At 36.7% G+C, this 26,879-nt stretch overlaps 1 protein-coding gene across 4 annotated transcripts; it reads right to left on the bottom strand.

The window, feature by feature from the left end:
- Positions 1 to 8,608: 8,608 nt before the first annotated feature.
- Positions 8,609 to 16,325, bottom strand: LOC137742157 (protein IQ-DOMAIN 5). 4 transcript variants are annotated; one of them, XM_068481927.1, is made up of 8 exons: positions 15,993 to 16,325; positions 14,977 to 15,075; positions 14,767 to 14,878; positions 14,311 to 14,553; positions 13,004 to 13,231; positions 10,817 to 10,930; positions 9,495 to 9,978; positions 8,609 to 9,214 (listed from the first exon to the last, which is right to left on the bottom strand). In XM_068481927.1, exons 3-8 carry the CDS (start codon positions 14,842 to 14,844, stop codon positions 9,048 to 9,050), a joined length of 1,314 nt encoding a protein of 437 aa, XP_068338028.1. In that variant the 5' UTR covers positions 14,845 to 14,878; positions 14,977 to 15,075; positions 15,993 to 16,325; the 3' UTR covers positions 8,609 to 9,047. The 4 variants fall into 4 exon arrangements, with proteins under 4 accessions (XP_068338028.1, XP_068338031.1, XP_068338029.1 ...); XM_068481930.1 differs by having other exon boundaries at positions 8,609 to 9,202; positions 15,993 to 16,320; XM_068481928.1 differs by lacking the exon at positions 15,993 to 16,325 and adding an exon at positions 15,500 to 15,964.
- Between the last annotated feature and the right edge of the window lie 10,554 nt (positions 16,326 to 26,879).

Genomic DNA, 26,879 nt, shown 5'->3' with positions numbered 1-26,879 from the left:
AATAACGCGAATATGAGTGTGTGAATAGAGAAAAAGTTTAACATGTGGATGATCTGAGTCATTTATGTTTGTGAGACTTATAAAGCAAAGAATGATTGGGATTAACCTTATGAAAAATGCTCGGATCAATCATCGACATGCGTGCAAGCAAATACAGCTCTTTAGACTTTCTCTAAATTACTGATACAAAACTTAGAGCATCTTCAATAAGAGATCCTATCTTAGGATTTCCACCTACGTTCTTTTCGACTCTTTTAGGGGCTTCAAGGAATATTTAGGTCTTTAAAGGAATTTCGCCTTCAAAGAGAGGTTCTTATAGTAAAATTCTTAAATGTAGGAACTAAAAGATTAAAAATCATTGTTAGTTTCGCAATCGTTGATCTAGATAGTAAAAAACAAAAACAAAATAAAAACGCTATCAGGACCTTTGATTTCTCATCCATGAACAAATGAAAAGGCAGCGTGACCGCCCCTGACGCTGCGTCAGGTGAGTAAGAAATATTATTGCGTGTTAGGTGTGTTCTGGGTAGCTGCACAACATCTTCAGACGTACTTCACATGGTGGGGATATAAGGATATCACCCAACTCAAAAAGAACATGGGCCCCACCCCATTCACAGTTCCTACAGCTTCCCAATTCTTGGGGATTTTTTTTAAGGAAATTAATGAAAAAGGGTTTGAAAACTTTGAGTTTTAATGATAAGGACAAAATAAAAAGTAAAGTAAATAGTATCATGATTGACTTTTTAATGTAAAAATATGATTTTTCGTTAAAATAAATAGTACCGTGAGCTTTTCATTAAAATTCCTTTTTTTTTTTTTAGTACTCTGATGAGTCCCTGTACTTTTAGGGATTGCATTTCTGGCCTATTTAAATGTAGAGTTTATTAGTGGTATGGACAGTATTGGCAATGCGCTTATAATCTTGGCTTGTATTTGAGCCCAATATAATGGTGAGGCTATCTGTAATGCACTATAAAATTTAAAGTCAGGTTATATTTGCCTCCAATTCGACTTAATCCCAAATGCAATGAAAATTTGAGATCATATATACTTGACTTCATATTTACCTCTTGAATTGACTTAAGGTCAAATTTGACTTCATAAGTATTAAAGATATTATAAATTACACCGCTACATTTGAAGTCAAATATGACTCTTCAACTTCTAACTTATGCCTTTGAATTGGAGATAGCTTCCATGACGTAATCCCAAATGTAAAAACTCAAAAGTTTTGATTTTTAACATTTGAGTATGACATCGAAGGAGAAATATTAAAATCAAAACTGAAATACGAGTTTTTATAATTTGGTTGGCATGTGCACCTTGAACTCAAATATGACATTGAAACCCAAATATATGTCTCTATATGACTCAAACCTTATACATAATTTTGTTACATATTTATGAAATTGAAGAAGAACTTTTGCGGAACGAGTTCAACAATTACATGTATAAGTTTCAACACATGACATCATATTATTTTGATTTAATCTGAAGATAGCTGGAAGCAGTGCATTCAACACATGACATCGTATTAGTATTTTGATTTAATACTAATATTAGTGTTAGTATTGGCACCACATCAAAATAGTGGAAAAATAAAAACAATTGTTTATTAGTATTATTTTTTTTTTTATGTCAAACGATAGATTTATTAAATTGAATGTATTGTCACATTTTCTGATATTAGTGTTAAAGAGTCGACAAAATTTGAACCTACACCGTGATGTAAGGACATCAATCCTTTCCACCACTGTGGTAAATGGTCACTTGGCAAAACAAAAGTTTATTATTATTTTGTATGAATATGGTGAGGGCTCCACATCGGAAGCTGAGAGAGGCAAGTGGTTGGCCGGTTGGTTGCCCAGCCGTTGATATTTTTATGGTTGCTTTCATTTCATGTGGTTGCAAGTGTTGATTGATTCCAGCTAACATCAATCCATTCAATCTAAATGTACCAAATAAAACGCTTTAGTTAAACAGGAAGCCAAATAAACATGGCATTCGACCCGTTGTTTTTGGTAGGTGGTGGCTTGCTAGGCCGAGAAGTCTCTTATAGAACTGGTGACACCGTATAACAACTATCTAACGTACAAAGAATGTACTATTTAAATACATGACAATCATTTATGTCATCAGTATTGTCATTGAGACAATACATAGATAAATTTTATCACAGCACAACCTCGAGTTTTTATCTTTTAATACAACGATATATGTTTACACTAAAGGTATGAGATTTAAACTAAATCACACGATGAGAATCATAACAAATTGATATCAAAGTCGCTTATCAACGAAATTCAAACTTAAGCAATTTCAATTTAAAAGTCCATTTCTCCAGTCTTGCATTGTATAATTTGGTTTAGGTGGTCCATGTGTCTAAAAATAATGTGCCATTATTATTTATCTTATCTAAAAATACTTCAAGAAATGTTTATTGTTGAAGATGGTATGTAATGTCCATTCTAACAAAATCTAACCCATTCAATAATGCAGATTTGTTTGACAAAAGAACATTTCTCATATATAACAAACATTTTTCTCAATTGAATATACATACATTTTACCAAAATACACAATTATTTTCCAATTTTTTAGGAGGGAATGAAAAAAAAAAAAATTGGAGGAAAATTCTTGGTAAAAAGATGGATCGGGCTTAACCCGAATTCATTACCACATTAGGCCCAACAGTGTCCTCAAATATAGGGCCCTTTTTTTCTCTTCTTCTTGTCGTGTATTAGATAGGCGTACGATATGCGATTTCAGCATACTTCATCTATGTACACAAAGAACAAGCATAAAAAAAGGCAAAAAAACCTTACTTCTGGTCAGTTTGATCGGCACTCTTCCATCATTACCCCTCACAAAATACATCTTATATATGAGCTTGTTGATTCCCTTGGCATTTTTTGGCAAGATGTTTGAGACGAGGATTGAGTTGGAATTTCTTATGGAATGGTCTTTTTTGGGGTAAATGAATGATTGTATTAAAAGAGAACCAAAAGAAGCAACAAACTACTACACAACAATGGCAACAAAGGCCAAGCTAAAAACAACAACCCAACCTAACAACCGGCACCAAAAGGAGAACTACATAGGAATTCTCCATTCTTGAAAAATAGGTACATTTGCAGTAGAAAGCGAAATCTGCAAAGAACATAACCGTAAGCTTATAGAGTTCACTATGGGTTTAAAGATAGCAAAAGAGTGGAGGTGTTCATTTCTGAACTTACGGTTATTCCTTTCTTTCCAAATAGCATAGACAGCAACTTGGAGGCGCAACTTCTTAATGCTAACATCCAACGACTTACTCATCCAATTAATAGCAACCTAAGTGATAAACTTATGCCAATCCAAAGGAGGAGGATCATAACCACACTAAGAAAGCACATGAGACCAAATATTGGCACTATACGGACACTCAAAGAACAAGTGATTGTGAGACTCATTATCAGTCAAGCAAAGAGAGCAAATAGGCGAGGCATGAAGGGTAAAGATCATTACCTTATCCATGTAGATAACTTACCCCTTATAGCAAGCCAAGGAATGAATCTCCACCTTGGGACATGCTTACCAAACCATAAGAGACCAACCTGTGGGACTTTCGGATGGGATTCCCTAATAGCATTCTAAGCGAATGAGGCAGAGTAGCTTCCATTGGGTGACAATGTCCAAGTAACCGAATCACACCTAAATTGTTTCGGAGAAAGGTGAAACATAGAAACTTGAATTTTCAATAAATCATTAGAGGAAGAAAAAGGCCACCTACATCCGGAACCATTCTCATCAATAATCTCACTGACCAAAGAATTTGGTTAGAGCCCTGATTCCCCAATGATACTTGAAGGCCATCTAAGGGTAAAGGGCCCGAGCGGGTGCCAATTGTCAAACCATAGAGAGCTGGAGCACCCATCACCAATAACATGAAAGAAGAGTCGTCTAACTAGCCCTCTAAGATGAATTAATTTCCTCCAATTCCAAGAGCAAATGGAAGGAAAAAGGGCATTCCAAAAAGAATTACCTTGAAGTAAATAAGCCTTCACCCAATTAGACCATAAATTACAAGCACCAGAAATTAAGCTCCAAATATGGCGGATCATAAGAGCTTTATTCCAACATTGTAATCTCTTTAAGCCAAGGCGCCCCCCTCAGCCTTAGGGAGACAAATGTCAGACCAAGACACTTTAGCTGCATAACGCCCTAAGCAAGTACCAGACCATAAGAAAGAGCAAAGTCTTCTCTTAACATCTAAAAGACACTTTTTAGGGAGGATTAGATGTGAGCACCAAAAAAATTGGATACTGGAAAATACAGATTGGATGAGTTGCAATCTCCCAGCAAAAGAGAGAACCCGAGCACACTGTTCATCATCTCCATAGCAATGAAAAATAAGTAGGAAGACAAGGGATCCCCTTGCCTAAGGCCACGCCTACTCCCAAAATAACTTGCAAGCTCACCATTTACAGCAATCGAGAACATAGGAGACAAGATGCAACTCTTTATCCAATTAATCATTCTAGGTGGGATAGCAAATGCATCAAGATTATGAAAGATTATGTTATCCGAAGTGAAATCAACACAAAGAGAATCAGTAAAAACATGGTCCAAAGTGTTCGAGACTAGCCTGCTCAAACCATCAAGCCTAGAAAAGTCCTCACCAACAGAACAACCAATGAGCGATTGAAAAAAAATGATAGTTTCCCACTTGACTTCCTCCTCCGAATTGACAATAGACCCATCAACTCTAGTAATAGAAACCAAATGATTCCTACTTCTGTTCTTTGATATAGACTTGAAGAAAAAAGAAGAATTTCTATCCCCTGCATTTAGCCATTGAACTTTAGATTTTTGCCTCAAGAACATTTCCCCCATAGTCAAAGCCAAAGCATAAGCATCATAAAGGATTTTCTCTTATGCTCACAAGGAGTTGTCAAAAAGGTTAGAGTCAAGAAGCCTTTGGCACATATCTAAATCAGCCTTGGGCTTAACAACATTAGAGACATTACCAACAAGGTCTATGTTGAGGCGCTTGAGCTGTTGCTTAATAAGTTTGAGTTTTTTGCAAACCTGAAATTATTTAGAGCCCTACACTATAGTAGACCAGACACTAGAAATTGTGGGAATAAATCATCCCTGTCAACCATGAAATTAAAGAATTTAAAAGGAGATTTTCGGTTTCGGAAAGGGAGCCCCAACTTACTACCATGGGAGAATGATCAGAGATGCTAGCGGGAAAAATTCAGCAAAGCAGTTTAGCAGAGTTTTAGTTCACCTTTCATGCACCAGAACACGATCCAATTTTCTAGAAATACACTCTGAATCATCCTACTTGTTGCTCTAAGAGTAGAAAATTCCAGTGGCATTGAGATTGTCAAGTTCGGTCTTGAAAAGGCAAGAAGCAAAATCTTTCATTGCACTAGTGAAGTGTTGAGAACCACCAGCAGTCTCATTACACCTTCTAGTGATAGTAAAGTCCCCTAAAACAATCCAAGGGGAGTTAGATTAAACGCTAGCAAAGGAAACTAAATTAGACCAAAGATTCCTATTGACAACCGCGTCATTAGAGGCATAGATGAAGGAGGCAAAAAGAACTAGTCCAGATTCTAGAAGCTTGATGTTACAGTGTATTACTTGATCAAAAGCTTCCAACTTGAACACTAAAAGCTTGGAAGGGTTCCAACAGATGGTTGAAGATGTTGTTTTCTCAGAGTATAAAGGTAGGGAGCTTTGTTGAGAAAAGAAAAGATATGATATAGAAGGAAAGCCTTGGAGTTTTTATAGATGAGCTAGTAAGGAACCTTAGGGGGTTTTTATTTGAGAGGATCTAGGAGTAACTTTAGGGTATTACTATTGTAAATCAAACAGCTTGAGGCGGTCTTTGCGTTTCCCAACGTTCTTTTAAATGACGGTTTGATTTTTGAGGTTGGTCTATTAAAGGAAAACACCTTTTGGTGGCTACTTTGTCTAGAGAATTGGGGTGCATGAGCAGCCGAATCTGAAGAGCCCTCATAGGAACCTGACTTGTGTCAGTCAATGCAAAGTTGGCATGTAAGCAGGGATCGAGGCATTTAATGCAAGGTAGTGGGCAATTTAAAGAATATTCACTTCTTAAAAACCTTCAAGCCAAGTGTCCATGGCCAAGGGTTTTAGAAGCGAAAGACAAGATTTGGGCCTAAAATAATGGTTTGGGCCGAGACGAGTTGACCCTAGGACCACGATTCTTGGCCCAATAAATATCCTTCAGGCTAGTGGGTTTTGGCCTACAAATAGGATCGGTTCGACCGAGTCCTCGTGGTAGTAGGAATGTGAAACGATTAAGTATAAGGGCAACTCAGTCAAGTCCTACATGGATTGAAATTGTTAAGGATTAGAATAAGCCTTGGATAAATATGGAATATCGCTGGGATCAGAATGCCTACGTGAGCAAACAGAGATAAATGAATCTCATAAGACCATCTCCAACTCTTGGGGATAAAGTTTAAAAATTTAAGCCAGAAAAATTTTAAGCCATAAGCCAGAAACTGTTTTTCTTCTCCAACCCTTGTGGCTTAAAATTTTAGCCCGTGATGATTAAATAATGATTTTAGCCTAACTTTTTGTTTTCAGTAACTCTTTTTAAAATAAAATTTGTGTAGATTATCTTAATTTATTTTTATGAACATTTTAGTCTAGAAATATTTAAATTCCGATAAGTAATTAAAAATCATACAAATATATAGGTATTTAATTTTAACTTAAATTTGATTTAAATTATTTTAGACGTTAGATTTAATTTTGGGCCGTCAAATATTTTTTTCTTTACTATTAGATTTGATGTTATTTGATCATAGCCGTTAGATTATAAGTAAAAAAAAAAGTTAGAAATATGACAATTTGGTGGGTCCAAAATAATTTTTTTTGAGGGAGGGGGGGGGGGGGTGTGGGGTTTTAAAGCTTATATTTTAAGCTTTATCCCATGGGTTGGAGATGGTCTAATGGGACTATGTGCAGAGTCCTTGTAAGAATCGAAGAGGCAAAAACTGAATGAAGATAATGTTTTAGCTGAGAAGGGACAAAGGAAGATCCAAGCAAATGCCGAGCAAACATAGTCCCATTGGAACTCTACCATAGCAGGCTTGTTTATCATGGAAGCCTTGCCTATAAATAGAAGAGACTTTGCAACATTGAAAGCCACTTCAACTCAACAAACAACTCAAACGCTCTACGCGAAAACTCTCGCTCTACGTGAAACCCTTCTCACACTTTTTTAGAAAAAAAAACACTAACTATCTTAACCCTCCTAGTAACATATCTTTAGTTTGGACTAACAGTACTATGTTGACAACCGGTGGCATCTTCAGTTTGGACTAACAAACACTGCTTCTAATTGGTTGGTTATCTATCCAAGTCTCGGCCGGTGAAGATTTTTTAACTTATTCACCAAAAGAGGTCACTTCATTAGCTTCTCAGCGACGTGGAGTTTTCTATGATTGGTTACTCTCATGTGCATTTTGCAGTTCAGCATTCAGACATTCAAACCACGGTCACCATAAAAAGGCATATCTTCTTTGAGTACTTGTGTCCCAATAGCTTGATATCGATTCGGCACACCTATATTCTCACGAATATTGTCCAGGCAGCTAAACCTGGCACAGGAGATCCTGAATTTTGCAGTGATCTAGGCAACCTTGTCTTTTGGTTCTAGAATCCAACACTGAGACGTGTTCCTTCATCGGCCATAATCGCTCGAGTACAGAAGTTAACAACGCATTTGACATCACCATTACTATATCTGTTCTACTCACCCGACCGAGCTCAGTTGCTAAATGGCACATGTGCATTCACGAGGATGTAGTTAGCTCATAATTACTTGGCCTGCGCACCATATAGGCTTTATAATTTTTAAGATCATCAAATTTTCAATACAATTATATGTATTTTTAAATATAAGCACACACTTATTTATGCTATAAATTTGATTAAAATATAAAAAAAACCTAGTCCCCTACTCATTGCCCGACTAGTTGATATGTTCAATTTTTTCTTATTTAATGAATTGAGTCTTATACAAGGGTCTTATCTTAATTCCATTGTATTATGTATGCTAACAAGAATTTCTTCGGCCCTATTTAGAATTGTAATATGCAACATTTGAGAGTGTATATCAGCCCTAGAAATAAAATACGTGGCAAAAGCATGCGAATAAGTTTTCTGCATTAGTTTCCTCTAAGGGTTTTAGCGCAACTGAGAGTCATGGCATTAATTGGACCACACGACACATCTTATGGCTACGTATTAATGTGCATAGGATACTCTCCCATCAACCAATACAGTTTCGACGCTTAGGGCTTGTTTGAAATTGCATTTAAAATGACTAAAACCGCTTTTAGATAAAATGTTTTTGAGTTCTAAAAGCACTTGAAGTGTTTTCTAAAAAAAACACTAGTTATGTGCTTCTTTCAAGAAACACTTCAAGTGTTTTTTCCTAAATTTTTACTAAGGATTGGTCAAAAACATTTTCACCAAAAACGCTTTCAGTAATCTTAAAAGTACTTCCAAACGAGCCCATAGACTTCTCTAACTCTTGTCAAAAGACGATGTCAAGAACCCAAACAATAAGGCATTCAACAATCAACATTCACGTAAAAATACTTCATAAACCGGTATACATGACATCCGCCCGAGTTTAGGTGAACCAGTTCCCAGGACGTACCATCAGCTACCAAATATTTGCAGATCTTCTGACGACCCGAGCCAATGACAGTAACATCAAAGGCAACTACAAAAATTGTACATTGAAATAGTAAACACATGGTAGCATACTTAACAACACTAATCAAACTTGATTACAACAATCACACAATGATCCTACTAGTCTTATTGCTTCCACCACCAATTGTTCCGTTCTTGACACTGCTGCGCTGAAACCGCTTTAAAATGGTATGACAGTAACGAACAAAGCAGTAGCAGCCTCCCAATGCAGCTCAATATGTACAGATTTCTAACAGCAAGCACCGCAACGGGAAATGTCAAGAATGTTATTTTCCACGGAACATTTTAAGTTATGCATCAACGGCTTGCGAGACTGATTTCGTAGGGTTTGAATCCCCTCTTCCACTGGGTTTGGATCTAGCCTTGATGGGCTTCTGAGAACTGGGCGTCCCTTTGACATTAGATCTTATAGGATGTCTGGAAGTTTGGGATCCATTGCTTCCCCCTGACCAAGGAACTTGATAATGAAATAAATATTAAGCAGCACAACTATAGGAGTAAAAGGTAGAAAATAAACATCATAATGCAGTTCCAATCCACTGTTTAAGACGAGTCACTTGGGGAAATGAAATCAAGGATACGGCACCTGCTTATTCTAGAAACAGATACGCCTATCTAAAGGCTTGTTGATTTTTAGGGGAGCTTATATATATATATATATATATATAGAGAGAGAGAGAGAGAGAGAGAGAGAGAGAGAGAGAGAGAGAGAGAGAGAGAGAGAGAGAGAGAATCACCTCTATTAGGCAAAGACAGCCGCTTCTTTGCCTGTTTATCTGACTCAGTGGATCTCTCTTTTGGATTACTATGGGATCTTGAAGTAATAGCAGGTTTGGAGTTTCCTTGTTCAGCTGCATCATCCAAATACGGCTTCGACTTTTGCTTTCCAATTTGGGTAGTATTGGATGCCTCAAGCATTCCAGATGACTTACTAGGTGAAGAATCACAGCCATCAGAATGAAAGGGACCTGCTTTTTGAATTGAAAGATTTGATTGAGAATTTGAATTCTTGCCAGCAGAATTTAACTGGGTTGTACTGCCGTTCTTATCTTCAGCTGATTCATTCTCATGTACCATAACTCCATCCCTGAGATTAATATCTAGAAAGCGGTTCTCCCAGGGACGGACAGCCATCCATCTTTCTAACCAGTTCCAACCCCAGCTGCTTTTATCTGGTTCAAACCCCGAGGGAGCTGGCAGCTGTCTTGATCCAGCTTGCCACTGCACAAAAGCAAAATCTTATGTGTAAGCTTGTGGAGGTGAATTCAATGCTTCTAACAATTTCAAACCAGGGAAAAAACTAACGACCCATTGTAGGTCAATATAAAAGATTGATGCAGCTAAGCTGGATAATGTGTGCGCAAAACTACACACACGCTACAATTCTGCAACCTGAAAGAAAAAGATATCAATCACATTAACATCCAAGAGTCCAACAAATGTTATGACCTTTATGTTTTCCCTTACAATTTTAATAGGGTGCTGTTATTGTGGCACTCCTCCAATTGCTTTTTCTCTCTCTTGCATTGTTACATGTTTTGGAGTGCAGAATGACTTTTGGAGAGCAAATTACAGCTCATTTTCAATAAATGGGGTCCGATTTTGCTCTTCACACATCCAAGTATCCAGAAAGTCTAGGATATGCCTTTTGAAATATTTTTTATTCATATGTTATTATGTTAATAAGTAATAGTGGTAAAGTATCTGATTAATGAAATTCGGTTGGCTGAGTAACTGAGAGACCAATCAGACAAGGTTGCTTAACTTAGGTTGCTTAACTTCAAACAAATTCTATTAGTCGAAACTTCTGTTTGAAACAAAAGACCTAGCACAGTGATATATTTATCATACTAGCTAAATATCATATTAAAGCTCAGAATCCTGAACTGAAACCACTATTTTCCCACTCCAGATGGTTATGTTTCGACATTTATGCTTCTCCTCCTTTCAAGTTGTGTCTTTCCTTTTAGGGCAATTCACAATCAAATTCAGGCCCAAAAAATAAAAATAACAAAAATGCTACCACGAAGAAATGAACAGAGTGGTTATCATGTGTCACCTGATGAGCAAGAGCATATGCCATAGCTCTCTCACGCTTAGCTGCAGCCTCCTGCCTCTTCAACAACTTGGCTTGAATTTCTTGAACAGATCCTACACTGTCACACCACCCTTCCTGCACCACAGTCAAGAAGAAGCTGTCAACATTCCTTCATTCCAATGGGAAACAAGAATGGAAGAGGTTAATAGAGATGTACATCTATAAGAGCTTATGTCAAACATAATGGTAATTGACAAGTTAGTAAGTCATTAATATGCAATACATGCACATTGGATCCCGTTTCTGTAATTACAGAAGAATTAGAAACTTGATGAATACTACATCAGCAGATTCAATTGCCTACTCATGCAACTAAATTTATTAACCTTATTTCCATTGTCATTAGGAATAGAGAACACTGGAAAGAAATACTAGGCTTGGTTTCAATTAGAATGTGGGTTAACTAAACTTCAGCGTCTCACAGAGCACATACCACGAGATTGTCAAGAATGCCTACACACCTATGTTATACACAGGCATAGGGCCAATAATCTTATTTGGTTTCCTGAATGACAGATTTTGTTTGGTTTCCTTCATTGTGGGAATTTTATTCATTTGTAGTTTCCTTTTAGGTTTGACTTGCTACATTTGAGTATGGCTTGGCCTCTATAAGTAGGCCAAGACTGACGCCATCACATTAAAATTATATTGGTCCCCTAAATATGACTGCATGAAATCCTTTTATTGGTTTGTGGTACCACACCTAAACAATTGCATGTTACCACTGTTCTATTTAAGACTTTCTCTTCCCATGGACAAGCTTTGATGAACTAAGGTCCTGTTCCCTTCTTTCTCCTCTCCTCCACCTCTATTCGTTTCCCTCTCTTTTTTTAATCTCCCCAATTTTCCCATTAGTCCTACATAAATATCATTTTAACACTTGTCACTTCTCTATCATCAAACCTGATATACTAAGGGACTGTTTGAAATCCATTTCGCTTTAATTTTAGTTTTCAGTTTTGCATTTGATAAAGGGGAAATACATGGGACAAATGAGGGATACAGAGTGATTGAGGAAGGATGACAGGAGAGATTTAGAACAAATGTACAAGCAAGGGTAAACCAAATGAAAAACAATTTCAAGTTATTTCACTTTCAAGAATTTGTTTTCATTCACTCTTTATTTCTTCCCCACTCTCCCATCATCCTTCTTCATCTCACCTTTCGCCCGTATACTTTCATCATATCCCAAATACAAAAAGTGAAAACTAAAAACTTAAAACTAAATGGTTATCAAACGAGCCCTAAGTGAACAAGCCACACTAAAACAAACCACAGAGACTATAAGGTTAAACAGAACACTGACAGCCAGATTGCTCAAGATCCTAATCACCTGCGCCTACCCTGTGTTGTCCCCTACCTTTACTTGCATAGAATATTTTTGGGATCTTAGCTGGATCTTATTATTATTATTATTATTATACTAATTTGTTCTTTTGTTACTTTTATTGAACACAAGATATCAATACATTACAACAGAAAAGAGTCCATCACAAAAAGAGAATGTACAGCCGCAGTTATCATGACAACTCTGAACTGCTAAAAAATGTTAGCTAACAACTGCCCTCCTATCTAGATGAATATTGGACAGAGGTACACCACTGAAGTCGAAAGTTGAAACTGATGACCACATAGAAGCAAAACCTAGCCCTGCCCCATTATTTCCCTCTAAATGCATTGAGATTCACTTATCAACTACAGCTTCTTCTGCGTTTATTTTCTGAGCCATAGCTGTCTCTTTTTCTAGCCCTTAAGACAGTTACAGGGTTGCCTTCTACTAATTTTTTGAGCATCTCTACTCCCAGGTTTTAATTCCACCTAAAACGCAAGAGCTAAACCCTAAATCCTAAACTTCAAAACAAAGATTCTACAAGAACCCTTACGCATAAGCTACTAAATCCTATAAGAGTAAACCAAAGCAATCCCTAATTAAACTTACAAAGAAAAATGTTAATTGTTTCAGGGGGTGAAATAAAGTTGGAAAAGAAGCTGAGCGCGTTAAAGGAATTGGACTCCCAATTGGAAGTTTTCAATAATTTCCTATCAAATTAAATACCAGAAAAATGGGAAAGCATGAAAACAACTCCCATCTACACACAGTACACTGTTTTCGTAATTAAAGTAGACACGGTATCTACTCTTGCTTACTTCTATTTCTCGAACCCGAACCTCATTTGCAAGTTGTTGCTGAAGTCTTTGTTGAGCCGTTTGACCTTCTAATGCCAGGCGAACATGCCTTGCTCGCACTCGAGCCTGAACTCTAACTAAAGCTTGCATACAGCGAAGAGTTATTGCAGCTTGTTTTCTCACAGCATGGCCTCTGACAAGGGCTTGAAGTCTCACCAATCCTTTTAAAGCTCGAAGAGCTCTTCTAGCCTGAAATATGTCACCAAAAGATATAATGTGATCACAAAAAATGCAGAAAGGTCAATAAATCAAACTATATGGAGAAACACAAATTGCAGCTGCTGCCATTAAAGTACAAACTATTGAAGAAGATGTGCCAGATTCAATGAAGATTGCAGAACACAAACCCTTATGCAAAAAGCTTTCTGAAACAATAAACATTAGCACTTTTCCTCTTCGACTACAGGGCTTGATAACATGTCAGTCCAACTATCCAAGCCACAAAAATAAACCAACTCTGACTAAACAAATACATTCTAGGCTGGTTTTCAGAAAAAAAATACAAAATAAAAAAATAAAAAACTTATGAAACAAACAAACAGTACAAAATGGCAAGTTTGCTAAACCACAAAATGAAAAATGTTAAAGAGTATAAATTCAACTAGCCACCTCTACATGCTTAATGATGACCTGACTTTTGTAGTTTAAGACTTGGTACTCGCACATTTTATTTTGTCACAAAATAACTTGATAAACTGCCAAACTGAATCTTTCTCTATGCTTGAGAAATAGGCTTTGTTATGCAAACCAAGGTCACTGCCATTTTATTGGAGCTCATTTAGAAAGCTAAGCAGTATCATAATCTAATTTTCCTTGTGGTTACTACAATGCTAATGGGTGCTATGTTCAGCAAATTTTTGTAGTTAAGGTAGTGTTTAGTTTATTGTGGTTAAATTCTAAGGGGCAGTTTAGGATACGCATGTGATTGCAGAAACTAATACAACAGATAGAATTTTGGAATTTTATACTCCAGTAATATTATGCTACGTAAGTCCAACTTCTAATTACATTTTTTCCTTATCTATAATTGTGAGCATGTGCACATAGCAAATCCTTCGTTATTTGTATTAATTAACACTTACTACTGTATCAATTTTTTGAAAGAAAAACAAAACCTATAATACTATATATAATCACTAAAGTAAAAAGAGACTTTTTGAAAGAAGAACTTGATCTAAATGCATTTGAAAATGTCATACTTGAAGTAAGCAATACAAACATCATTATAAGTGCTCAATGAATGCAAATACGACAGTAAAACTTAATACCAGAAAGCCACGAAAGGTTGTTTGAATGCGTGTGGCAGCCCATTCTTCTCTCACATTCTGCTCACTTTGTGCATTGTGTATTTGAAGTGAACCAGATGAAGAATCCACAGCATCTGTGTTTAGTTGAGTACTGGCATCTCCAACTGGTGGAGCAACATCTGCATCAAACTCACATTTAAGTCTATTTGCATCAAACTCAATGGAATTCTTCCTCCTGTGCCGAAACCTGTAACCAGCTGTTTTCTACAATGATTGAAAACAAGAAAATAAGTCAGTCAGACTGGTACTTTTGAATAATGTAAGAATATCCCAGAAGAATCCAACTAAGATGGAGAAAAAATATTATTGAAGTGTTAACCCAACCTCGCAAGCAATCGGATGAGGAACAAGAAAGAAGAGGAAATGCAGTAGGCAACAAGATATATAAGATTAGTTTTGAAAAGTTACGATACCCACGTTGTCATCTTTTTCAGAAGACTGAGACTTTTCTGATTTCTTTAATAATGCCTTAATCCATTTTCCAGACACTCCCATGTCGCCAGTCACTTTAGCTCAACCAAATGAAGACCTGCTTAGGGAAAGTTTTTGACAGTTAAGATGTAAGAAGACTTATTATTTATAATAATATTACTTAATTTCCAAAAAGGATGCTTCCTGATCTCTCACCTAACTGTATCAATAAGGAACTATTTCTACGAGAATGGTCACTTCCATAAACCGGAGCACCAGCCCAAAATTCCAGGCAACGTACTCATGTCATGGACACTTCAAAAGACAAAATACCAACCAAAGCATTATAAATATGAATCTGAAGTTTCAAAAAATGCAGAGCCAAGCAATCGGACATATGAAGCGAATCAAACTGGAACACAACAGTGATTTTTTATCACAGGCAATAATCATACAAATTCTAGAATCTAAGCCATATATGCAATGTCAATTGTCCTTAGACCCATATGCAAGCAATATTACTTCATAAGTTCATAGCAAAACTTGATATAACAAAACAAAGTTTCACCATGGAAAGAGACCCTGCAACTTCCACAGCCAAGATTCCGAGACTGAATACTAGTCAAATTGTATGAACACCTAAACTTTCTAAACAAAATTTCTTAGCAATCAAGTCCCACACGGATAAAAGATCTTAATGGAGTTTTAAGTAAAACCCAAGAAGCTAAAAAACACTTACGATTGATAATACAGTACCACAATTGCATAAAACCTTACAAACCCACCAGATAGCCAAGCATTTTCATCAAACTCACAACTTTATAGCAAACCAATTGATAATACAATACCCCCATTGCATAAAGCGTTTACAAACCCCAATTGGGATCAACCAAATCCATCTTCAATAGTTACCAAGCAACCCCACTAAAGCCCAAATCCACTCCTCCTATTCAAAATGACCGAAATTCGCAATTTTCAAACAATTCAGACTGAAGCCTCATTCAAAGAATTCCCAAAAAATGTAGTAGTACTGATAAGAGAACAAAAATAGAAAGAAATGAGCAATGAAACAAAAGAGTGAGCAATGAAACGATTCACAGATCCACCCATCACCAACACAAGATACCCAATTCACCGCGAAGGCGGAAAATTGGACACAAACAAACACAGAGAGAGAGGCAGTAAAAGGAGAGAAAGTATGCTGAGAAATTACAAAGAAAAGAGGGAGATACCTTGATCCACCAATCAATGGGGTCAAATTAGTCAAAACCTCAGTCAATTTCCCTCTCTCCCTTTCAATTTCTGCACAGCCACCTGAAGAATTCAACTTTTAGAATTTGGAATTTGGAGCTCCATTCAAAAGCGAATTTTGCAGTTTGCGATAAATGTGAAAAAAAGGCCGGCAGTGGGAGCGAGGACCGGTCTCGGCTAATGTGCACCGGGGAGGTCTGTTACTACTTTTTCCTTGATACGGCGTCGTTACGAGGGTCGGGTCCTTGTCGTCCATGGGCCAGAGAGTGACCGTGTGAGTGACAGAGTAAATCACGGGACGCATGCCAACCACCGAATCTAATGAAAAGCTGAGACCACGTTTCTCGGTTAGGTGGGGCATTTTACCCCTGCGCACGCTAGCATTTGAACGGCCTCAGGTGAAATTTGGGAGCATTTTGCTCACCACTTTAACTCAAAAGTCAAGATGTATATTCACTAGTCACTCTCCTGACGTAGAACAACATTTTATAATTATATAAAGACTGTCAAAGTGGATCGTGAGAGCATATTTAAGAGCAACACCATCCATTCTCCAATTAATAGGTCAATTGGGGTCGAATTGCCTTTGGTCCCAAGAAACCCGTCCACAAAAGAAGAGGCAATTGTTGCAAGGGCAGCAGTCTGTTGGGCTACCCTTGTAACTGAAGCCCGGGCTTGCGTCCATTGGATTGACTGACGTTATCATAGAAGTTAGCCGAAGACAAAGGGCCCCCCACGTGGTACCCACACAGAGCCTAACGGCTCTTTTTCCTTTCAATCCAAGCCATTGGATTTCCAACGGTCCATTCATCTGGACCATTAGTTTTCCAACAATAAAAAAAAAAGTCCTTTCATCTGCTACTGCCACGTGGCAAGATCCTAGGCATTCAACAGTAATAATTTTGAAAATCAATGACTAGGATTATTCTAATGGTAAAAAATACCAAAAAATATTCAAATTTTTTTTCTATAAATACCCAACCATGTTCTTCATTCTCTACACCACAACTCAATATTTATATTTATTTTTATTACAATCTCCTATAATTGTTTTCTACCTCCCAAATCATTTTGTTACCAAGAAAAGGAATGAGAAGTCAAATTGGTCGATCGGGGAAAATATTGCTTAGGCTTGGGTGCTTCTTACTCATGTGGAATAAGATTCATGCACAATTTGTCAAGCAAATTCAAGGCACACATCCTAATCTATGTCATGTAGATACAAAATTCTGCATAAAGATTTGAAAGCTTGGCAAGAAGTGCTTGCAAAATGAAATTGGTACCAAGTGGAATCTCCTGTAATTTAAAATTCAATGTATGCTTGACTGACTAGTCAGCATCACCAGTCAACTAAGATCAGATTTGTTAGTTTACCAAAACCAAGAATAAACAATTATACTTTGTTTACTAACGCAACCTTAGTTAACAAAGGTCCAGTTCAGTGCACTTTTAAACTTTATTAAATTTAGTTGAAAGCACATATCTATTTGCACACCCTAGAGTCAATGAGTTACATGCAAAATAACAAGATATGCGAACAAGAATAACAAGAATCAACACAAGGAGTTTTTGGTTGGAAAAACTCACCCCTGGATTAAAAAACCAGGGACTCACCACTGAGTCCAATCGACTAGTGTAAACAAGATTCATACAAAGTATCCACACAAGCTCAATTCCTAGATCCTAATCTACGAAGCAACTTATACCTTTGTGCAACATTGCCTTACACGAGATGGACTCCTTCAGTCTTCACGAAGTGGCAGGTCCTCTTGAGCTCATCACCTTGTGGCACCATGAACCAACACAACCAATGCAAATGATATGACAATGATGATTATGTGAAATCTGGATTCAATGATCAGTCAGTTTCTCCAGTCAAACATTTGAAGGAAGAAACTGATGAGAATCTAAAATCAGGTGTATATAAGGATTTGAAACTTAATGCAAGACCATGAAAACAATGCAAACCTACTTCCTAATGATTGGTGTTTAATGCATGAAGAAGGCAGCTGGGGTTTTATAAATAAAGAAGAGGCAAGCTCAAAGCTTTTAAGACAATCTCTCACTCTAAAATAAATCCTAAACCCATGGAGACAAACTGAAACCCTAGAGCAAAGATATACCAATGGAAATCTGATTTCCATCAACCAACTTGTGCAAATGACATTTACCAACTGCAAAAAAGATCTAGGCAGATCAATGGCCAGAAACTGACCACCAGCAAAAAGGTGTCAGTCAGCCCATATGGGCTGTCTTAATTTGTGTGCCCAGACAGCTGCAAATCAGCGTGCAAAACTGATTAGACAATCAAACTAGATAGAATGCAATAGGAATACATACATGAAATGCACATGCATAAACAAACCTTTTTGAGGTGAAATGTGCCATATCCTGAACATTTACTCCAGTAGTAATAGTTTATAATCAAAGTGTAACTGAAAACTAGATTGAGCATGTGTGTAGTTCAATTACAATATTTGACATGGAAAGCCGAACATAAAAGTCTTGACTTTCCACAAAAGCAGATGGAATTTATGAAGATGCTCTTAAGAAGGCAAGACAAGAGCAAGGGCAATGGAGTTGCCCTTACTTTTCAATTTAAATCGTAATTGCTTTAGTGCAAGTCCACCTGTTTGGGAAAAGAAAGGCCAAGGGCAAAGGAGATTACTATTCACATATATGTTTTTTTATTTTTTTCTTTATGTTTTCTTGGCCTTATCCTCCACATGTCATTATTTCTCAAATAAAGTCTAATTCCAATCAATTATTTCAAATATAAAGGAAAAGCATAGTATTACAACAAACATAATTAGTTTTAACATAGGAGATAAAACAGTGTGGCTCAGTCTATCTTTCCTTGGAGTGTATGGACTTCCTCATCTTCCACGGAAAACCTTCTTCCCATGACGTGATTTTTTTTCTTTTTTCCAAAAACATTTGGAATTAGGAGACTCATCGTTGAGGTGTCAAGATGTGATTTCCTGATCCTTCTCCTTTTGCCTTTCTTGCCTATTTAACTCTCTTTGTTTCGCCTTTGGTTCATTTCTAGCCTTGTCTTGCTCATATGTTAACACGTCTCGTTCCATATTCAATGCATATTGGCGAGCCAATTCGTCAACTAATTTGGAATAATCATTATTTGAAGAACTCCCTCTTTTAGCTTTTTCCTTAGCACCCCTCTTACAAATAGGCCTTGAGGTTTCTTTAGTTTATGTGACAAATTGAGTTAGGGTCTCCAATGGCAACTCTTCAATAGTTGATTCGTGCAAAGGAGTTTTTCAACACAACTTGTGGACCACTTGGCAGAACTTTGTAGTATGCTTCACAATGTTCCAATGTTTGTGCCTTGTGAATGATTTTTGGTTGGCAACATTGAACCACATGTGTTGTCACGCCCCAATCCCGACATACGTCCAGAATTGACACGTGGCGTCAACAAAAATCCGTATCTATCATATCCCACCTCCGGGATATGGCCAAGCACAACTCAGTAATCGAATCACATAGTTATTTTCGTATGCTTTATGGCTGCATCTAACCTCCCTGTTAGACTGCCTACGTACCCTAGACAGGGATCAAGCCATTCGTAGTTCGTCATGCACAATAATTGACATATAACACAGTCCGATTAAGTCGAAAGGTATAACATTTCTCAATCAGTCAATAGAACTTGACAAGCATGAAAATACTAGACTCAGGGTTACATAACAACCCATCTGAAAATCATGATTTCCCCTCCAACAATATATAGGCCATTATGTCACAACATGATACCGCAATTCACAACATATATCATTTCAAAGAATCAACGATGTACAATACCATTCTCTAGCCACATTTATCAACAAGTCTAGTCATAACAATGACCATGGTATCCAACATAACAATCCCACATGACGATTAACATATCCCACTTCAACCCTCACACAAATTCCTCACGTTTCCCACATAAATTCGCGTTTCATAGCGAGTAACATATTTAAGAATTAACAAAGAACATATTAATCTCTAGAAACATTAATCAACTAAAATACTCATGATAACTCCACTCATATCCAACGTCATTCCACAATCACATCAATCAATAATGTCAACCATCACATCATCAATAACACTTACAACAAGTCGAAACGCAAGGCTAGAGCAACACAATTCAGTTGAAGACTACATCTTTGGAAAAGGGGATTTTGGACCGCACAACGGACCAAGGCTCCAAAGGGGATTCCGGACCATCACTCAACGGAATCCAAACAGAACTCAGTTCCAATCCACCCAACCGAATTGAACGGAAGTCCAAGAAACATAACAACGGCTCGAAGGAACAAGACATGATTCAAGTTACCCAATTCACGAAACTCAACGAAACAAAGCAATATTTGAGTAAAATCCACATCACAATGGGTCATCGGTCATTTACTAGCCTCACATCTCCCAAGCAATTCAATATGCATTACAATCATGTGTCATAACCATTTCCAATACCCAAGTTACATCACATTTCACTTCATCATACTAATCACTATACTTCCAACATTATATTTCAATACATAGCTTGTAACATATCAAGGAATCACGAAGTACAATATTAACATTTAATTACGTTAATCAATCAATGAGATAACATATCATTTCACGAATTTAATTAAAGAACTCTACATAATTCCCAATTTGGGTTAAGAATAATAACATGGTAATTCTAATTTATTTTCACAATATCTATTGTGGGTAATTCCCATCTACTCGAATTTAGGATTCTAAATCACCTTACGGAATGAACAAGAGCAAGGATTCCGGACCATCACTCAACGGAACCCAAACCAAGATACGATTTCGGACCGTCACTCAACGGAATCGCGGAGTGGAGAAGGAAGGATTACGGACCATCACTCAACGGAATCCAAACCAGGATACGATTTCGGACCATCACTCAACGAAATCGCAGAGTAGAATGTGTAACACCAATCGATAAAACAAGACATGGATCAAGTTACTCAAGGTACAAAGACTCAATGAAACGAGAATGAATAATGACACGAGGGTTGAAACATGTTTCGAAGCAACAAACCCCATAACAATGGATTAAAGGTCCACTACTAGCTCTCGCATTTCATCACATCAATCCAATCATACAATACAAACCATATTTCCAATCCACAAGTCAAATCATACTTATTGAAAATAGATCACTGGCCACAAATAAAATAACACTTCAATAGAATTCACATTTAATTAACATAGGTCTATGGCGTATGTATATATATAATTCACATTTCAATATGCAATTCGAATCACTTTTCCACAATATTACCCATCCATAATCAAACCACATTTAATAAAAATAGATCGATGGCCAATTATAAAAGAAATCACATTTTAATAGCTTAGTTTGGTTAGTAATGTGTGCTACTTGTATTTATACTCTTGATTGTACTTTTGTGTTCCGAATAGGCTCTTCAAAGGAACAAAATTAATATTATCTAAAGAAAGTACACTGATTATGGAATCTACCACTCAAATAATATCACTCAATTAGTAGTAAAGAAGATTAGAAAGGAAACTGGAAAAGAAAATAGATGTGGCAAAAAAAAGTACTCTACTTCTCCACAAAATCTGCAGAAAACAGCACTATTAGACCAAGTTTAGGCTCCCTTTGGGACATTCCAAACTAAACCAAATCATGTGATATTATATGGGTTTTGAAGCTTGTGTTCTGTACTTTAAAAGCATACAAAGCTTGTAGAAAACGGAGCTCTAAATTGGAAGTTATGCCAAAAGGAAAAACGGAGTCTTGAAACTGGAAACCCAATTTTCTGCTGCTGTTTGGCAGCCCGCGACCCAAACTTAAAGAAGGTTTTGATCAACCAAAACTCAACGAAATTGAGTGAAACCAATTGGGTTACGATCATGAGCATATATACTTTCAACACACTAAAAATTTTCTCCAAAAGAGCACATGAAGGCCTAGAAATTAAGAGCCAAAGAAGGCTACTCAAAACTTGAGTTTTCTTTGCAAAGAAATCAATTTTCTGCAACTTACGTAACAACCCACTTCCAATTCATATCACACACCCCAAAATACTTCCCGGTAGTCCAGAAGTCATGTACACAACATCCAAAACTAACATGACTCAAAATTAACAAGAATTGACCTTGAACCAAACCCTTGATCAAGAAATTTGATCTACACACCCAACAATTGAATCTTTGGAAACCAAGCTAGACATAGGTTCACATGGTCACTAGAAGGTATTTAAAACCTAGACAACACTCGGGAACGATCCCACGCACTGCCACACGCGGTGGAAGCCAAGATGGAGGGTTTACAAACCCCGAATTTCAACCTTAACTAGAGGAGCTCAAATTTACGTGGTAGCTAGAGCTCAACAAGGGAAACACTTTTCACAACTAGGCCGGCGATAAATTCTAACCGGAAACAGTCCAATTTCACCGGAGAAAACCGGATTTCTAGGTGTTCTAAACACCCAACTCTAAAATGAATACGAAAGCACAAACTAAGCATACCCACTTGAAGATTATGAAGAGTAGATGAAGTTTCATACCTCACTCGAAGGAAATCGTTGCCGGAATCACCGGAAAGATGATAAATCCGCCGGTAAGGTCGTGGACTTTGCGACCTCAAACTGCACGGATGGAAAAAGAAATGGGAAAATATAAAATCACAGAGATGTAGAGCTCGTCAAGAGCTTTCCAGGGACACCAAGATCATCCAAAACGGAGCTCGGATGAAAAAGATACAAGCGGGTCAAGTTTGATGGGTTTATGGGTCAAATTTCCCCCTAAAACGGTTTTGTGCCGTTTCCCCCTCCCATTTTCTGAAATCCCCCCAATTTATAGCATTTTGGTAATATAACCAAAATGCCACCAACTTCAAACGACTCTAACTTCTCCGTTCAGACTCGGAAATAAGATCTGTTTGCGCCTACGCGCTCATGGAATCGAACTCTACCTAACCAATTCAAGAGTTGACCGAAAAGGTCGAGAAAATTAGAAATGACTAAAGTACCCCTCACTTCGTTTTCTTAAATTTGGAGAAATAAAGAACTAGTTCCAATCAAATCTTCGAAATACGTCAAGAATAAAATAAAATAATAATTTTGGGGACGGGATACCACATGTGTACTTGTAGTTGGTGAAAAACTAAATGTGAAACAAATAATCAAATTATTACTTTTAATTAACTAAATTACATTTTGACATGACTTAATATTAAGATGTTATTAACTATTGGCTAGATTATCGCCACTTCGATAAATTCCTTCCAACTTTGCAAGCACTTTTTGCTAAGCTTTCAAATCTTTATGCAGATGTTTGTACCTACTTGACATATATTGCTCACTCCAAAGGTGCCTTGAATTTTCTTGACAAATCCACGTGTGTTGCGCCCTCATCTCATTTCCAATGATCAGGTCATGAGTAAGATGCATCCAAGCCTGAAGCAAAGCAACATCTTCCTTAATTGACCAATTTGAAATCTCATTCATTTTTCTTTGTTAAAAAAGAAAAAGAAAAAAAAAAGGGAGTTGGGAGTTAGAAACAAAGAAGAGATCGTAGTAAAAACAAATATTAAGTTGTGGTGTGGAGTTTGAAGAATATGGTTGGGTATTTATAGAAAAAAAATGGGTACTTTTAGGGATTTTTTTTTATTTTGTTTTTAATTTTTTACCGCTAGAATAATCATGACCATTGATTTTCAAAACTATTGTTGTTGGATGCCCAAGATCTCACCACATGGCAGCTGCATAAAAAGTTGCAATTTTTTTTATTGATGGAAATCCAACGGTTTACAACACGTGTGGACAGCCTTTAGGCTATGTTAACTACAAGTGGGCACAAGTCTGTCATTATGTTGACGACCATGCTGACGTCAACAAATTCAAGGAGTGCAAGCCCCCGCTTCAATTGTAAGGGCATCCCAATAAGCTGCTGTCGTTGCTCCAATAGCCCTCCATTTTTTGCATCGGTGGACCACCTTTTTTGGAGCTAAGGGCAATTCAACCAAAGTACCCTATCAATTAGCCTACAAGTGAACTTTCTCTAATGGGAGACATATTGTCTAGACAAATTCATAATCTTGCCCTCAAAATTGAGAAAACAACTTTAAACCCAACATAATTTGCCTAGTCAAATTGAAGCCCAGACACTTTGCACAGCCAAACTAACCCAGTAAAAAATCTTGGGCAATGTGGGACCCACTTAAAATTTGAAATTCTAGCCTCTATCCATTCACTGCTAGAACCAAAGAAATATTGGCAGACAATATCATCATTTCTTAGGGGCTAGATTTTGCTTGTAGCCTCCAATTCTTGCCCAAGACATTAGATATGTTTTAACTAAGCAAAGCATGTCAAACAACTTACTAAAATTTCTAGAAAAAGCAAAAAAAAAACCTTATCCAAGTAAAAACCCAATTGAAATCAACCACAAGTACATTCTGTAAGAATCCCAAATGTTCTTCAAAACAAAGCAATTCATTCATCAAAGAAGCCCAAAGTTAGCCAAGCGATGCGCAACTCCATTTGCTTTCCTATGGACAAAAAAAATCATCGTTGCATTAAAACTATAAAAAAAACACCTTGGAATCCTCAATAAATCCCTCCCATAAGTGAATAATCAGGTTCTTCCTTTTGAATGACTCTCAATACTTCAAATGCATACCTCTTAAGCTGCACTTAAGTGTACCTGGTTGAGCTATGAAGCTTATGTGAGTAACAGTACTACAACATAGATACAAAAGTCAATGGATCTCATTTATAAACGTTTCACCATCCTTTTCATATATAAAAGAATCCTTACTCGCAAATCACGATTGAATCCACACAACATTCAATAATCTCTTTCATATATAAGATAATAACAGCCTGGTAAGGTAGCACTAATCACAAAGTTCTGCATTCCAAATGCACTCAGAGTAGAATTGATACACAACATAGGAAGTAGAATTCCAAACCCATTTCATGGAATTCATAGGAAGAACAATTCCAGGCGCACTTAATGGAACCAAACATAAGGTAAGGATTTAGACCCACTCAATGACATCTATACATAGAGTATTATTACGATTGGCATTAACAATCTGAATAGATCAATACGTATTATGTCTTATCTTCAATAAGTGACTGGTCTCGAGTTATTGGTATGAATGACACCAAGACAAGTATGTAGGTGCTTAATAGAGAGTGAGCCAACTGGATGTGATCAGCATACTCATGTCATATGATAATTCACTAGTTAGGATAATGCAAAGTAGTCATTTGACATGATGCATCATAGTTGTCTTGTGGTTAGGTCCTTAATTTTTTTAATATGTTAAAGGCATTTCATTAAAGGGTGTCAACGACATAGTTGAGGTTAAGCTACTTAATCATGTAGGCATGCGAATGCACAACAAAGGATCCTAACCTTCAAACTGTTAAGGGAGAACATTTTGTCATATGATTAAGAATATCCGGCCATAGCAGATGAATGAGATTTAGGAAGTACTCACCAAATCACATTCAAGGTATCATGTAGACAAGAGAATCACATTGAATAGTAGACAAGAATAAACTTTCAACCAAACAATGTGATCAAGAGTATTGATATAGAGAAAGATCATATTTCATGGTAATCCTAAATTGAATACTGAATAGATTGTTCAACAAATTCTAATGAGTTTGGGTAGCCATGACATATTGTTAAAAGTCACTCATGGTTTCTAGAAGCCCTGAAGATTAACAATCATTAAAGAGAGAATTAAAAGTTAGTTTCAATTCACAATCAATTGTTACTAGTTACAATCATGCACTACCTCGCTAGTTAGAACCTAATGAATCGTACACCGTATAAGGATGAATGAGATGAGATGGATATTTTAATTGTGGATGGTCAAAATTAATTAATTAGTTAATTAGTCATACGAACAACTTTGTATGATCTTGAAGACCCATTGAGTTTAAGTTGTATGACAACTAAAACAAAATAGGCAATTAGCTCACTAATTATGAGAGGTTGACCATGCTTGAGGAATTGCCTTAGTTTCAAGTTTGTCACTCCTTTGTGAGTGGGTATAAAAAGGAAGTTATAGGTAAAGGCTTATTAGGGTTTTCTTTGGAGGCAAAAGAGAAACAATTTTCTCTCTATTTCTCTCTAAGGAGGCCAGCCTTTAGGGGGAACTTCTACTAGCACCAAAACTTCTCCTAATTTATCTATTTTGCCCTCACACCACATCCTTTGTGTGGAGACTTAGAGACTTGCAATTTTGGAAGCTTTAGATAAACCTTTCATCAAACCCTCATGGAGACAACATGAAGGCCCTCCACTTGGGCGATAACCTTGTGAATGCAAGAATGAGCTTCAAGTGTATGAAAGCTCAAATATGTCTTCTTTTATAAAGGGTCTTGATTCACCAACACTGGGCCTTGAATTTCCTGAGGTTTAAAATTATTTTTGAGTTCATGCCATCTCTAATTCTTAATTCCATGCATGTATTGCTCAGATGTTGGGTGTAGTCAAATTAGGATTTGATAGGATTTTAATAGATTTTAAAATTTAATTGTAGTCAATTATAATTCTAAAGGAAGATTTTAAAAGATTATGTGTAGTCAAATTATGATTTGAGAGGATTTTAAAGGATACATCCAAATCCAGCGGTAGTCGTTTAGGATTTTAAAAAGTCTACACATTCTAGCGGCTAGGTAGGGCCTAGGCGAACTAGGCAGATTTAAGTAAATCTATTATATTCATGTAAATAAATGTCTGTTTATACTTAAAATATATATATAATTTCATCATAACTACAAAAAGGGAATGATGAAGTGTTGGAACATAATGAAAACATAGGGAACAATCATATCATGTGTTCATTTAAG

This window comes from Pyrus communis, chromosome 8 (assembly GCF_963583255.1).
Source record: "Pyrus communis chromosome 8, drPyrComm1.1, whole genome shotgun sequence".
Classification (NCBI taxonomy): Eukaryota; Viridiplantae; Streptophyta; class Magnoliopsida; order Rosales; family Rosaceae; genus Pyrus; species Pyrus communis.
This window is presented reverse-complemented; position numbering and strand designations above follow the sequence as displayed.

What these genes read in the sequence shown, in the direction of transcription:
- LOC137742157 (XM_068481927.1), bottom strand. Translation starts at nt 14,844, where the DNA reads ATGGGAGTGTCTGGAAAATGGATTAAGGCATTATTAAAGAAATCAGAA. An exon ending in CAACCTTTCGTGGCTTTCTG is followed by an intron (nt 13,232 to 14,310) that starts GTATTAAGTTTT and finishes GACATATTTCAG; the next exon opens with GCTAGAAGAGCTCTTCGAGC. An exon ending in GCTGTCTTTGCCTAATAGAG is followed by an intron (nt 9,215 to 9,494) that starts GTGATTCTCTCT and finishes TTCATTATCAAG; the next exon opens with TTCCTTGGTCAGGGGGAAGC.